General features: G+C 42.3%; 1 protein-coding gene across 1 annotated transcript in view; it reads left to right on the forward strand.

Annotated features, from left to right (window-relative positions):
* Window positions 1–3,919: 3,919 nt before the first annotated feature.
* sgk1 (serum/glucocorticoid regulated kinase 1) overlaps window positions 3,920–16,275 on the forward strand; it is an 88,487-nt gene continuing 76,131 nt past the window's right edge. Inside the window, exons 1-2 of the mRNA XM_067984852.1 lie at window positions 3,920–4,003; window positions 9,889–10,104. Of these exons, the coding sequence (XP_067840953.1) occupies window positions 3,935–4,003; window positions 9,889–10,104 (285 nt within the window). The 5' untranslated portion in view covers window positions 3,920–3,934. The remainder of the gene's footprint in view (window positions 4,004–9,888; window positions 10,105–16,275) is intronic.

Genomic DNA, 16,275 nt, shown 5'->3' on the forward strand with positions numbered 1-16,275 from the left:
CAGGCAGACATGGGAACAAATAAAGAAAACGTTTTGAGGGACCAAAAGTGCCAAGGTAAGCATTCTTCCTTCATACAGGGCATGGCCCCAGTATAACTGTCCACTTGCTGGACCTTCAGTGTGCACAGCTGTGAAGGTACCACACTGTATGATCCCCTTGTTGCCACCCATCTTTATTCTACAGAAGCTTGACATACTGATATTGGGGGATGCAATCTCCAGGATCATCCACAAAAAAGTTTTGACAAGAAAAGCCACAAACAAATTAATGGGAGAAGTCTGGGCAAGGGAGCATTGTACCCAGGACACAGAGTACTGTTGCAATCATGGATTCACAAGCTAACATGTTCATCAGTGTGCTTTGTTTAGAGGTCAAGGCAGCCCACAACCACAGGGCACAAACAAAGAAAGTGAGCCAGTCCTACTGACTACATAATAGGAGATGACACTCATGATAAGAAGACCAGAGGCAGTGGCACCATCCGTACAAGAACCTTACAGAACAGTGCAACCATTAGTCCACCTGCCCCTAGCACCATCACAGATACTAGCAGATGGAGAGTGTTGTTAATTAGTTGGAAGAAGAGGAACTGGGTGAAGCACAATGCACAAGTGAAGAGGAGCAAGTAGAAGTGCTAGGAGAGGAAGAAGAACATCCAGTCAAGATTAAACTTATGCTGTTTGCTAGGAGCAAGGGCAAGAAATTGGAATCCAACTGGATCTGCCTTCAGAAGGGAGTCAATGTAGGACCAGAAGATTCTCAAAACCTCTGTCAAAGAATGTACAGCAGTGCACCTCCGACATCATTCTTGCAGGAGGGATTTACTTAAATTAATACAATAGAGTGAATTACATTTTCATGGTTGTGTGCAGATGAGTCTCAAAGCATTAAGAACCAATCACAACATAGAGTTCTCTCATGAACACTGTAACTGGTGCAAATGAGGCCCTAGGCATCTAGTTATAAGAGTCTCCCAGTATCAGAATTGACACTGGGTAACCATTTAAGAAACAGCTGTGACAATGAGCATCACCTATATCGGAGCTACCCTGTGGACTGCTCTTATGCAGATCATGAGGCATGGCATGCAAAGATCCCATGAAGCATCTTTTTAAGGAGATGGGACAAGTTCCCCTCAAGCCAGGCTCCTCATAGGATTGTAGAGTTGTCAGAGGGTGGGCAGGCAATGGCAGCCATAGCATCAGTGCATATAGATCCAGCTATTGTTGGGACATCACATGACCCTGCACCAGAGGATCCAGGCTACGACCATCCCAATAGGACCACATCTCTCCCACACCAATTTGACACCTGAGTTGCTTTTTCCACACTGGGAGCACTTTATTACAATCTTAGGCTAAAGAGTAGAACAAACAATTTGTAAGGACACCAAGGGAAAGCACATGCTTAGGACATGTAGGGGTACTTGAGGGGCTGATCAATAAATTTTGGGTATGGTGGTTGAAAAGTTCTTAGTGATAGTACGGGACAGGACCAGGGCACTTCATGTTGAGTGGATAGAACATAGACATCCTCAGGGGGGTTACAATGTTTGTGCTTTCATTGTTAACCCACAGCTGTACAGGGACAAAACACAAAAATGTTGGGATTCTCATATGGAGACCACATAGTTTCTACCAACAACGTGGAACTGCACTCGTGGAATCCCTCAGAAACAGTTCTGTGCCCTCTCGAGCTATTGGGTCCTTTCCATTTGGAAACTGATGGTCGCTTTCTTTATCCAACGGGATATGGTGATTTGGGTGATGGCCCCTCCTGTGGTCTGGAAGGATCCAGTATCATAAAAAGTTATGGTAGTTGATACCTTTACAGGTACAAGTAGTACAGTTGCATCCCTGGAAACATGGAAGCACTGGAAACAGGTCTCATCGGTTATCCCCAAGGATGACTGACTTGGTCCCGGGCTACAGGCAAGAGTGTGCATAACCCCTGAGGAGCCTTTGCGGCTGAAGATGGTATGGCCTTATAAGTTCATCCTCTTCTTCCAGGTCATACATTGCAATTGGAATTCCCAAAAGGATTTCCATCCTGCCACCTTGCTTAACTGCACTTGGGACAACAGTAAAGACACTCAGGACTGCAGGCAAGAAAGGCTTGCGGAATATCCCCCTCCTGCTAAAGTGAACAAAAATGGAGCCTTCACAAATGTGAAAGACTCTCATCCAATGCAGGTAGCCAGAAATGTACAGCCAAAAAAATAAATCTTTCTGAAAGCATTACAAATTAAACAGCTACAAGCCCGCTTTAAAACAAGTTTCAACGCAGGCCAGACCACTTTCAAATAGATGCACCTATTTCATCTGGGCAAGCATGCTGGGTACATGGCCATCAGAAAATCATAGGAAATCCTTTCCAATTTTTTTTAGTCCAACATTCTTGAAGATTTAAATCTTTGTAAAATGTCGAAAGAGTTAATGTGAAGTGATACTATCTGTGTTTTTGGGAGGAAGTTTAATAATCTAGTGTTATTTTCTATTTTGTTATGCTCATCAAGTTAACAAAATCAGTATTGGGAATGGCACATTTTTCCAACTTATGCATCCATTGTTTGAAAGAAGAAGTCCCAGGTCAAGTGTAGCATGGCCAGCCGCAGAGTGAAGCTCCCTTAGCTCTGGTCATGCACTTGCTTCTTAATGTTAAGTTGCCTGTATTTGCAGCCATTTCTGATGAAGTCTGGTCTGCAACCTATCCTTGCTAGTACTAGTAGAGTGTGCGTGTGTGCAATGCCTGATCCCTTTTCAGCTAGCTCCTCCTGGGATCAGGAGATACCAGCCCAGGAGTCTTAAGTCTGAGCCTGAATCTTACCACGGTGGTTTAGCTCAGTAACTGATTGGATCATGCCATACCAGAAGATTTTCAAGTAATCCTGATATCATATTTTACTCTATAACACACTTTAGGCTTCCAAAAAAATTGTACATGCTCACTTTTAAAATTCTATTTGATTATTATAGTATACTTTTTCAAAATAACGAATTACGATGAGGCAGTGTAATAGTCCCAGCAGTATTATAATTGTTGTCTCTGATTATACAATAAATACCTGGGAACATTCCAAAGAGAGGAAATGAAGGTGGGTGCTGTGGGGGTACAAATCATGTTAGTTATGAAATAAGTTTGTGGCTTTAATAGAAACTGAGTACACCTGTCTCTTCAATGTGTTTGTAATTGGAAAGAGAGACAGACTATTTAGTCGCTCTTTAGCCATACAGGATATCTTCTGCTAAAACTAGCACTTTGCTCCAACTGCTTAAAGAAATGGAAAGCACCTGCCAGCACTATCCTTAGGAATTGACCTAAAGTCCTCACAGGAACAATAGAGAGGCTCTGCTAAATGAAAGGATCATTTAGAATATATCACTGACAGATTACGAATACCATTTGAATGAATCTGATAGCATTTCCAGAATGTTCTTGTTATGTTGTTTCTTTTCCAGCTTGTTGTTGTTTTTGCTCACGATCACCTCTGGGGCTCACAAGAAGCCCCTGAAGGAGGTTGAGGAGCTGTATCCTCAGTAAGAACACAGCATGATGAGGTAAACAATACTGCGTTCAAGGAAGCCTGAACTGCCTTCATTTGCATTGCCTGTTAAAAGTGAGGTGATAAAACCACTTTACTGGCACATACCCGACTGCATAGTGATTTTATTTCATAATGAACTCTGTGTTGTGACTTAACAGCCTGTCACATTGGGGCTGAGGAGTGGAATGAGAGACTGATGCAATACAGCCGTGAGGAGGCAAGAACATCACCTGGGCTTCAGGGAGTCCCACGTTACCAACTGCTGAGCACTTTCTCTTCATTTCACAAATGACTGTTAGTGTGGAGAATGGAGAAAAGCAGATGTACTGACTAAGCAGATTTAACAAGCTGCTGGACCTGGAGTGCTGCTTCATTGCAGGATTCTGAAGATGAAAAACAGGACAATAGCTGGCTTTTCTGTCACCAAATGTTCTGCGTTTCAGTTTTTAAAAAAACGGGTAAGAAGATTTAATTTTATTTCAGTTCATGTTTATTATACTGCAGTTCCCTTGGAAGAGCAATTATCTCAATGTCACAGCTTTAATCTGACAGCTAAGGCACTGGATCAGAATAACTGGGTTAAATATAAATGTCAAGGGATAGAGTTACAAAAGCTATTAGTCTCAGGTGTCAGTTAAAATTGAGGATCTATTTTTTTAATTTTTAAACCTCCAAACCAGTTTGCAATATTATTATTTGGAACTATGATTTTGTATAATTTGATCCGTGTGAATGATTTTCCTTGTGAAATCTTTCATATTACAACTTCTCAATATTAGAACCACTTCATTTTATGTAATTTATTTACTATGATTTAAAGGTCATAATTGCGTTGCAGCTTTAGTGATAACTTCATAACCCAATGTCGCCATTCACTGCAGCGAACATGAAAATGACAATTAACTGTATTTTAACATCACTCAATGCCCTGTGTAGTGTAATGCACTTTAATACATATTTTTCAAAAAAATATATAGTTTAAAATAGAACGTTGCATGATTGATGACTCGTGTGAAAGATCTCATCCAGTACACTGTTGCGTTCAATATACTCTTTTTCTGTCTGTCTTTCTTTATATTTTACATATTCAGTGATCTTCCCCATTCATGTGATTGAGTTTCAGACTAATGCGTGGATATTACTGTAAGAATTTCATTTGGAATTTTTTAATAGCTAATGTGTGAATACCTACTGGATGTCCAGTTACCGCTCATATTAATAACATTCATATGAGAACTTCATATTCATAAACTATGAATTAGCTGCACTCAAACCTATGAATAAAATAGTCAAATGGTTTATTTTTTAAGGCACATGTTGTTTGAGTCTACTGACTCATATTTCGGATGAAAGCAGCCACTGTCACTTGCACTTGTTTCTATGAATGAATGTTGTAAAGGCTAATCAGTATGGTATCCAGTCCATTTATAGCCGGTCACTGCAGGTGTTTCTTGTTGTCTTTGACCTGAACCCTCATTCTAGCGTCAAATAGCACTAGGCGCTTGGGGCTAAGAAGTCAGTCCAGTGTAGAATCAATAAATCACCCAGTGTTATGCTGCACCAGTAATAATAAAGGGAATCATACCTATTAACAGATGGGTTTTTCTATATTGGCACTAGCATTTAAAAGCAAAGAGGGAGATGGGGTTACTCTTACCTAAAGCTACATCGTAGGTGACTTTGCACATTTATAAACACTTATACTAATCAATGTAAAATCTCATTCTTATCATCATAATATATTGTTACATTGATTTAATGAAGAAATTCATATTACAAAAATATTTTTCAACATATACTGTAGCTGTGCTTTGTAATGGAAATGTTACACACAACTAATAAGTATCACCCTGACTGTGTTTGGTTTCCAGGAATATTAAAGCATGCTTTCTGTGTGCTGGCCCGATTTTCTGTAATGCCCGAGTTGGTAGGCAACACAGCTACAAAGAACACTTCGATCCCTCTCGTGGTCCCGACTAAAAGCACATTTTTAAACAAAGATTTAAGCTGCAGATGCATTCATTGATTATAAATAATGAGTAAAATGCCAGGATCACATGTGCTGCCTGCCGACATGAATCAGGCTTGGCTAGAAGCACCTTCTTCTAGTTAAACTCTCAAGAACAGGGGTTGTGTTTTTATATTAAGAGCCCAACTGCACATCAAGTTTTGGAAAGAAAAAGAAAATGAATTAAGCTTTCCATGGCTGCTGTGCTTCAATGCCAGTAACAATCTGCAAGGGGACCAGCCATTTGCAGTCAAGGTGAGGATCTACAGGTGATGAGAACAAGTAGAAAGCTCCATGCAGTGCAGCACAATGCTGCTGTGCACTGAGCCACGTAGCGGTAGGATCACAGTTGGTACCTTTGGTTCCTGCATGACAAGTTCCGGTTTTGAGTTATATTGGAAGGAAAAATCATCAATAATATACTTTTATTTAAGTCCGTCTGCCCTCTCAGGTGGACGTAAAAGATCCCACGGCACAATTTCAGAGAATAGCAGGGGAGTTCTCCCCCGTGTCCTGGCCAACATTTATCCCTCAAGCAACACCTAAAGACAGATTTTTTTAAAAATTCATTCATGGGATGTGGGCATCGCTGGCGAGGCCAGCATTTATTGCCCATCCTTAATTTCCCTTGAGAAGGTGGTGGTGAGCCGCCTTCTTGAACCGCTGCAGTCCGTGTGGTGAAGGTTCTCCCACAGTGCTGTTAGGAAGGGAGTTCCAGGATTTTGTCCCAGCGACGATAAAGGAATGGCGATATATTTCCAAGTCGGGATGGTGTGTGACTTGGAGGGGAATGTGCAGGTGGTGTTGTTCCCATGTACCTGCTGCTCTTGTCCTTCTAGGCGGTAGAGGTCACGGGTTTGGGAGGTGCTGTCGAAGAAGCCTTGGCGAGTTGCTGCAGTGCATCCTGTGGATGGTACACACTGCAACCACAGTGCGCCGGTGGTGAAGGGAGTGAATGTTTAGGGTGGTGGATGGGGTGCCAATCAAGCGGGCTGCTTTGTCCTGGATGGTGTCAAGTTCTTGAGTGTTGTTGCAGCTGCACTCATCCAGGCAAGTGGAGAGTATTCCATCACACTCCTGACTTGTGCCTTGTAGATGGTGGAAAGGCTTTGGGGAGTCAGGAGGTGAGATTATCTCATTGTTGTATGTGGGACCTTGCTGTGTGCAAATTGGCTGCCTTGTTTCCTACATTACAACAGTGACAACATTTCAAAAGTACTTCATTGACTGTAAAGTGCTTTGGGATGCCCTGAGCTCGTGAAAGGTGCTACATTAATGCAAGTTCTTTCTTCTGGGCCACTTCCATGCATCTCCTAATGATAAGATTGAGAACAACATTGGAAAAGGCATTAATACAGGCTGCCAATTTGCCCTTCTAACTGAGGAGTGGTACATGCCCTGGGGGAAATCTAAAAATTGGGAAGGGAGAAACTAAACAACTTTATGAAAAACCTTCCATATGAGTTTGCCAAATACTAAGACATATGAACGTACGAACAATAATGGACAGGAAAAGACCCTCTAGTCCGTCCAGTCTGTCCTACACAATCGTGATACCCAGCTGTATCTCAATATATACACTCCCTACCCCACACCATGTGACCTCATGAGAGAGGTGAAAAACCAGCCAAAAGCCCTGGTCAATTTGGGGGGAGAAAGTCTGAGAAATTCCTCTCCAACCCCTTTGGCGATTGAAACTAATCCAGGAGGTCACTCTGACCCTGAATTCAATACATTACATTACCTACCTTTTGTAAGAGGTGATCTCCACCCCAGCCAGAAACAGGTCCAGCTCTCGCTTGAAGGAATTCAGCGAATGGGCGTCCACGGTACGAGCCGGCAGCCTGTTCCAGAGGTCCACTATTCTCTGGGAAAGAACCACCTCCTGACATCTAACCTAGATCTGGCCTTGTACAACTTAAAATTGTGACCCCCTGGAGCTCCCTAATGTATTTAATTGGAACAAACTGTCAACTGGAACACAATCTATTCCTTTCATTATCTTATAAACTTCAATTAAATCTACGTTTCTCTAAAGTGTAGAGTCCCAGCTCTTTTATCCTATCTTGATAACTAAGGTGCTTTAAGCTTAATACAATAACTGGACTCACATCAAAACATGTCATATTATTGTGAAAGTGTCATTCTGAGCTGGATTTTCTTACCTTAAATTGCCTGTTTTCAGATGGTTTTGTGGTGTAAAATAGAGTAAAATGGAGCGGTGTACCTTACCGCCACAACCCCACCCCAAAAATACCCATCAGATTTGTCCTTGGTAAAATCTAGCAGTCGCCATTACTGCCTGCCTGACGCCTGCCCAGTTGCATGTGAATTTGGGCAGGTTGACGTGGCCAAGGTCTCTACACAATTTCCTCCAATTAGCACCCCTAATGTGACGTCGAGAAACGCTGACCGGAAGCCATCTTTGCTGATACATCTGAATCTTTGCGACACTTTGCCTGGACATTGATTTTTGCTGTTTGATGCTCTGGAGCTTCTCTGAAGGCTTCTCTTGTCATTTATAGTGAGTACTGCAGAGAATTAGCTCTTCGGCTGGGGAAGTGGATTTTCTAATAAGAATTCCTCTCTTCCTGTGTTATGAAGATGAAGAGAATGAGGAAATGGAACAGATTAGATTGGAGGAACTTAGAGTGAGGCATCATAGAAGACATTTGTTTTTAACACTTTGATACCACAGGATTTATAGATTAGGACGATCTCAGCTGCTCCTCTGACAGGTTTTCCTTGTCCTCCAACTCAACTCTTACGATGTCAAAAACACAAACCTTTTTAACTGTGTGAACAATCATATGGGTCTTTAAAGAAACAGTGGCTGAGTCAATGCCTATTTAAATACTTTGATATTCCACATGAAGCTGGAAGTAACTGTGCTCTCCCACGTCCTGCCTTCGCCAACCTGCTCTTGGCACTTTGCCTCCTATATATATAAAATGATTTCTTACTTTGTTATGATCCTGCAATACTTGTAAAGGCTAGATTGGTAGAAGACTACAGACAATAAAAGGGTCCTTGTCTATTAGGAAGTTTTTTTCCTTTGATGTAAAACCAGTTCCTTTGAAGATTGACCTTTAACAGTTTCTAACCAGGTACATCACAGCAAACAATGAGCTATTGTCCAGGAGAGGTCTCTCTTCTCAATGGCGTTCACTTCTTCTCAGATAAACTAGTTTCAACCTGATGCTGAAAGAACTTATGTTTTGAGCTAGCTGCCAATAAGAGGAACTCACATAGAAAAGCAATGCAGAGGAACTCCACAACAACGGGCCTTCTTTTGGGGGACCTCAGCATAGGTTGAAATGATAAGGAAAACCCATTATAATAAATGTTTTCTATTAAATATAAAGACTAGGTCTGATTGCTTACAACCAGTTATGCATATTGGTCACCTACAGACTAACCTGACCATAGAACAAAGGGATCATCACACAGACATGAAGCCATTTTTAAAATTTGGATTTACCCTACCAAAAATCACATAAAATAAAGGCAGAAATTTGTGTTTCTGTCACAGTGCCAATTATTTACAGTGTGTGTATGTATTACGTGTGTGTTGGGGGTGGGAATGATAAATCATAGAATCATAGAAGTCTGTCAGCAATGTCAGAATGTTCCTACCTGCCACATGGAAGATGAAGGTTTGATTCCACATTGCAGAGAAAGGAATAATTTAAGATGATTGTGAGGAGGATATTTTGTGCTGAACCAGAAAAGGAGAACTAAGGGCACTCAATTATAATTTACAGAAATCACAAGTTAATTGTAACTTAAGGAGAAACTAATTCACACTTAGGGGAATGTTAACTAAGGATGCAGACCTGGTTGAAACATCGGGAGTAATTTTGACTTTGGATGATAGTGTAATATGAATGATATTGGATCAGCTGCCCATTATACATCTCTCCCAATTTTCATTTCCATTGACTTCGACTGATGCGATATCGCCTGTTTTAAACTATCGCCCAAAGTCAAAATTACCTCCCTCATTCAGAAAAAAAGTAGACAGATTGTTGACTTAGTGAGGTGTTAAGGGATGTACGTTTGGCACCAAAGTATAAAGAAATTGAAAAAATCCTGAACATCATGGATCTAAACAACAGTGCAAACTAGATGAGTTGAATGGTCTTTTCTCCTTCTTAACATCGTAAGGCCTTTTGCTAGCATTGAGCACTTGAAATGTTGGAGATTAATTTGATGAATCGTTATCTACAGTGTAATATATTGTGATTTTTACATTAAATATTGCAGCTTTGTGGTATCCTTTCTGTAATCTTTATAAATCTACATTGTTTCTGAGACTGTGATTGCCATATGCAGGTGAGGAGATGGATCAGGAGTCCAAAGGTCAATGTGGACAAAGATCAGCACACGCACTTGAACAATTCTGATGCCTTTGTGAAGACCACACTGCAAAAAGATGCAGACCCACAGTTAAGATGTCATTCTACATGTCAAGAATGCCACGTTTGTCAAATTATGGCTATCACACAAGACATCGAGTTTGGAACCCGGAAAAACGGCAGAAGCTGCAAAGTAAGCCAGTCAATCAGAATAATTTAAAATCTTACTGACACTTTCCACAAACAGCTTAATATTCACTATACTGTAGCACTAGGTGTTTCATGTTTATCCCTTTCCTGCAAGAACCGAAACTTGACAGCAGGCCTTTGAAAAAGAGGTGGGCCACTACTCCCACGTTCAGTCATTCTTCAGTATAAAAGTTTGAGCACCAAATGCCTTATTACTAAAATGTACATTAGCATTACAGTCATAGATGTCATGCATTGATTGTGTCAAGTACATTTAAAAAACACTACCACTCTGAACTGTTCCTTATGTGATGCTGTAAACCCTTTAGATGTTTATTGTTATGACATACTCCCCCCACAAATTTTAAATCAAGCCTTGACACACACTAAAAGGTATCCATTGATTAAGAAAATTAATTAAAGCACAATAAACAGATCATTGCAACAACAAAAAAATCACCTTTTAAATATAATTTATTGCAGTACCTCCTGTAATTATATCATATATGGTGAGCAGTGTTAAATTGTAGTAAACCGCTGTGCAATAAAACTCATTAATAACCTTTAGTCAATGTCACTGGGAATTGCAGTCCTTCCATATCGTCACATATCAAGTGCAAGCAGTACATTAACAGCTGCCACCAGCACAGAAGTAGCTGCAAAATTAAGAACTGCCCCCAATCAAACAGCTTATGTATTATTAAAATATATAATAGATACCAGGAAGTGAGTTCACAGCTGTGTTCTAATGATAATTACAAATTGTTTAAGCTTTGATCTCAGGGTATAACTTGGTAATCCCTCCGGGGTATTGATTATTCCTCTGTATCATGTATAGTATTATCTGTTAGAAAACAAACAGAATTTCTAGTCATCTGATGTCATATGTCTTTAACTCCCTATTGTTAGTGCTTTATCATTCCTTCACGTCAAAAATATAAACTGTTGACTATTTACTGTAAAAAATAACAAATGTTAGATGAAGGCAGTTATTTAATTAAATGGCAGTGTTATAACCGTAAGTATTCTAAGAAATTATTATCTTGTAATTCACTTATCCTATATTTATTCAACTTTGATTTATTTTTTAACTTTTAATTTAAATATAAACTTTCTGCTTGTAATTTATTCCTTGTCTTTGATCTGATTGGCTTTGATGATAGATTGGGCGGTGCATAACCCCCTTTGAGGTGGGTAGATGTTCGTGTGGGAGACCCAAAAGCGAATTAAGGGCTTCAGAATCTGCGATCGCAACTCAATTCAAGGCAATTAATTTTACTTCTAGGTTTCCTGCGTGACAGCCAGCCAGATTGACAGGCTGGTTGCCCATTGGGAGGGAACGCAGCTGGGAATCGGAGAGGAAGAAGGGAGGGCGAGATCATGGCTGTGCAGGACATGGTGGTGGGGCGGGGGGGGGTGGTGGTTGGGGAGACGTGAGGGGCCAATTGGAAGATCGCGGGCCGGGAGGTGATCGGGTCAGCAGAAGATTGGAGCCACACAGAAGTTCGGAGGTCGGCAGAAGATTGGAGCCACACAGAAGTTCGGAGGTCGGCAGAAGATTGGAGCCATGCAGAAGATTGGAGGTTGAGAGGTATCGGCCATCAGTGGGGAGGGTCGGACATTGAGGGGGGGGGGGGTGATGGGAGGGTCCGACATCGGGGGTGGAGAGTCCGACATCGGGGCGGGGGGGGGAGGGTCGGACATCGGCGGTGGGGGGGGGGGGGGGTCGGACATCGTGGGGGGTCTCCCATCGGGGGTTGGGGGGAGGGGTTGGCCGATCGCGGGGTTCCGATCGCGATAGGTAGCTTATTGGGCCTGGAGGGAGCACTCCCGCTCCTCCTGACCCATGAGCAGTGCTATAAAGGCACTTGCCTCATGAATCTGGCCCATCTCGCCTCCTTTCACCTGGTGAGATTCAAGAGCTGCGGGAAAGCCGTCCTGGAGGTATTAAACTTAAAGATGAGTAACATTCAATTAAAAAAAACCTGCTTTAACTATTTCAACGAAATAAATTGCCCCCGTTAACGATCCACCCGCCTGCATTAGGCAGTGTCGGGACTTCCAGGTTTCTGTTGTGCGCGCGCATCCAAACGCCCCAGGTTAAACCCGGGACGTGGTCCTGCTCCAAAAACTAACTCTTTTTACTGCCCACCCGCCCCCGACCCACCCGTTCTTGGGGGTTAAAATTACCCCCATGTCCCTGCTCATTGGTCATGAGTGTAAGTGTTTCAAAACTTAACACCATTCTACCACGTCCCAGCCTTTGGTTTGTTTCAAAGTAAAACCTTTGTTAGTTTCTCAAACATACAAAATAAAATAAATACTATATTCCTTCAGATTGAGATTCTCCTGCATTAAAGCATCACCCGCGCTTCATGTAGCTCTAGCCATCTATTAAACTGCTACAGGGTTTGGAGCCTCATGTAAAGAATAGTCCAGAGTTTTAGACCTTTTTGTAAATGTACCTGACACGATCAACACAAGGGGGTAGAAATTTGTCTTGGGTGGTCATGCAAAACGGGAGGTATCGCATTGGCCTGCCGTTATATGCCCTGACTGATATTCAGTGCCACTGACGTCAATATAGTTGGCAGCTGAATTAATACCACCCGTTAAGTGAGACCACCCAAGACAGATTTCTACTCCCAAATATCTAGTACTGTCCTCAATAGTCTTCTCACAAGTAACCTTTAGAAACAGTTGAGACATTTCATTCCTGTATTACTCATTTTCACTAAAATCAAAAGCACAATAACAGTATTTTGACTCATATGGTAGCAAATTGCTTCTGATGTTCCCGCAGCTGAACGACACATATGGAATATATTTTGCAGGGTAAGATTTTCCTGACCTATTCTATGCTGCTGAGCGTTTATTGGAACTAAGTCAGAAATCAGCTGTGTTCCAGCTGAGGAATGATTCGAAGGGCAGTGCTGGGATACAGCTCAAGAAATCTGGCCTGTTATGAAAGAATGGAAGGCTGGCTCACACACTGTAACGGGAACCAGCTTTTCATGCCTTCCTTTCTTCTCTTTTTACTGCTTGTAACGGTAACACGGCATCTTTTGCAAATATTTATTTTCTTCTTTTCCTTCGGTATCCCCGTGCCATGTGCCACTCCCGTCTATGCCATTGTGAACTGGCCCCTAGTAGGTTGGCAAGAGTGGTCTGGGCATGAATTCCATCTAATTTTTGTCTCCTTCTCTGTGGGTAAGGGTCTGGCTTGTTTCAGCACCTGCTACTGTGTTACAACAACTCACCCAGAGGGAAATTTTATGGAATAAACCCACATCCAATCATTCCATGGCATGGCACATTAGCACTCCAATGCACTCTACGATCATTCCAATTCTTAATTTTCATCATCAAGATAGGCACTGTGCCTTTGAGAACACAGATGCAAAAATTAGCTCATATGACAATATTGACATTTATTTTAAGCATATTTGCACGATAAAATTATCAGAGCTAGATAGTTAGGGGTGATTTAAACTTTGGACTTCAATGGAAAGGAAAATCGGGCGGGGTGTGCAACGGGCGGGGTGTGCAACGGGCGGCCAATCCATTACTGCCTATTTACCAGCACCACCACTGAATGGTGAAAATATTCTTCAACAGTAAGCCCACTTGGGGTGGTCTCTATCATACATCCACACCATGGTATTGGACTGAATATCATAATTGTTTGGTTTTCATGGAGGTTTGGTGCTGAATGCTTTACAATAATGTGAAACTTGCAGGCTTCTGGTGTTTTTGTGGATTAAATGTACTATCCAGTGTGGAACTGAGCCATACAAACCAGCAAAATCCTTATTTCGTTCCGTGTTCTGTGCTGAGTTATTAGATCTCAGCTAAGGCAGCACTAGCGAGGTTACAATCAGCTTCAGCATTCCTGGGCTAGGAGAGGAAAAATCAGCCAGAGTCCCTGCTTTTCATTGCTATCCAGTGACTCCAGTTGGAAAGTAGGCCCTGGTATGCCTCTCTGTACTGTCTGAGGAACAATTAATTTCCATGAGCTACAGACAGGAAAGGGAGGAGGAGGCCTGTTACATTAGATCTTCATCCCTTTACATTGCCTTGGGATGTATGAGGCTTCCACTGGAGCAGATCTGGGTTTGCTCCCAAAACAGGCACAGGGCAAGGATAGTCATGAAAATGAGGTGGGAGAGGGTGTACTCTGCCCTCCCACCTCATTTTCCTCTCCATTCAATGGAAGGGTGCCCAATTTGAGTGTCGCCTATGGAAGCTGGCTTTAGGTCTTGTGCTTGGGACCCACTCAGACTCATAGAATCATAGAAGTTTACAACATGGAAACAGGCCCTTCGGCCCAACATGTCCATGTCGCCCAGTTTATACCACTAAGCTAGTCCCAATTGCCTGCACTTGGCCCATATCCCTCTATACCCATCTTACCCATGTAACTGTCCAAATGCTTTTTAAAAGACAAAATTATACCCGCCTCTACTACTGCCTCTGGCAGCTCGTTCCAGACACTCACCACCCTTTGAGTGAAAAAATTGTCCCTCTGGACCCTTTTGTATCTCTCCCCTCTCACCTTAAATCTATGCCCCCTCGTTATAGACTCCCCTACCTTTGGGAAAAGATTTTGACTATCGACCTTATCTATGCCCCTCATTATTTTATAGACTTCTATAAGATCACCCCTTAACCTCCTACTCTCCAGGGAAAAAAGTCCCAGTCTGTCTAACCTCTCCCTGTAAGTCAAACCATCAAGTCCCGGTAGCATCCTAGTAAATCTTTTCTGCACTCTTTCTAGTTTAATAATATCCTTTCTATAATAGGGTGACCAGAACTGTACACAGTACTCCAAGTGTGGCCTCACCAATGCCCTGTACAACTTCAACAAGACATCCCAACTCCTGCATTCAATGTTCTGACCAATGAAACCAAGCATGCTGAATGCCTTCTTCACCACCCTATCCACCTGTGACTCCACTTTCAAGGAGCTATGAATCTGTACTCCCAGATCTCTTTGTTCTATAACTCTCCCCAACGCCCTACCATTAACGGAGTAGGTCCTGGCCCGATTCGATCTACCAAAATGCATCACCTCACATTTATCTAAATTAAACTCCATCTGCCATTCATCGGCCCACTGGCCCAATTTATCAAGATCCCGTTGCAATCCTAGATAACCTTCTTCACTGTCCACAATGCCACCAATCTTGGTGTCATCTGCAAACTTACTAACCATGCCTCCTAAATTCTCATCCAAATCATTAATATAAATAACAAATAACAGCGGACCCAGCACCGATCCCTGAGGCACACCGCTGGACACAGGCATCCAGTTTGAAAAACAACCCTCTACAACCACCCTCTGTCTTCTGTCGTCAAGCCAATTTTGTATCCAATTGGCTACCTCACCTTGGATCCCATGAGATTTAACCTTATGTAACAACCTACCATGCGGTACCTTGTCAAATGCTTTGCTGAAGTCCATGTAGACCACGTCTACTGCACAGCCCTCATCTATCTTCTTGGTTACCCCTTCAAAAAACTCAATCAAATTCGTGAGACATGATTTTCCTCTCACAAAACCATGCTGACTGTTCCTAATTAGTCCCTGCCTCTCCAAATGCCTGTAGATCCTGTCCCTCAGAATACCCTCTAACAACTTACCCACTACAGATGTCAGGCTCACTGGTCTGTAGTTCTCAGGCTTTTCCCTGCCGCCCTTCTTAAACAAAGGCACAACATTTGCTACCCTCCAATCTTCAGGCACCTCACCTGTAGCGGTGGATGATTCAAATATCTCTGCTAGGGGACCCGCAATTTCCTCCCTAACCTCCCATAACGTCCTGGGATACATTTCATCAGGTCCCGGAGATTTATCTACCTTGATGCGTGTTAAGACTTCCAGCACCTCCCTCTCTGTAATATGTACACTCCTCAAGACATCACTATTTATTTCCCCAAGTTCCCTAACATCCATGCCTTTCTCAACCGTAAATACCGATGTGAAATATTCATTCAGGATCTCACCCATCTCTTGTGGTTCCGCACATAGATGACCTTGTTGATCCTTAAGAGGCCCTACTCTCTCCCTAGTTACCCTTTTGCCCTTTATGTATTTGTAATAACTCAAGGGAGGCCTGAGAAGGTAAGTCTTCTTTTGCAGCCTCTCAATGGATCTTCAGGCCTGGAGGTATTC

Source organism: Heptranchias perlo, chromosome 5 (assembly GCF_035084215.1).
Source record: "Heptranchias perlo isolate sHepPer1 chromosome 5, sHepPer1.hap1, whole genome shotgun sequence".
In the NCBI taxonomy this organism is placed as follows: Eukaryota; Metazoa; Chordata; class Chondrichthyes; order Hexanchiformes; family Hexanchidae; genus Heptranchias; species Heptranchias perlo.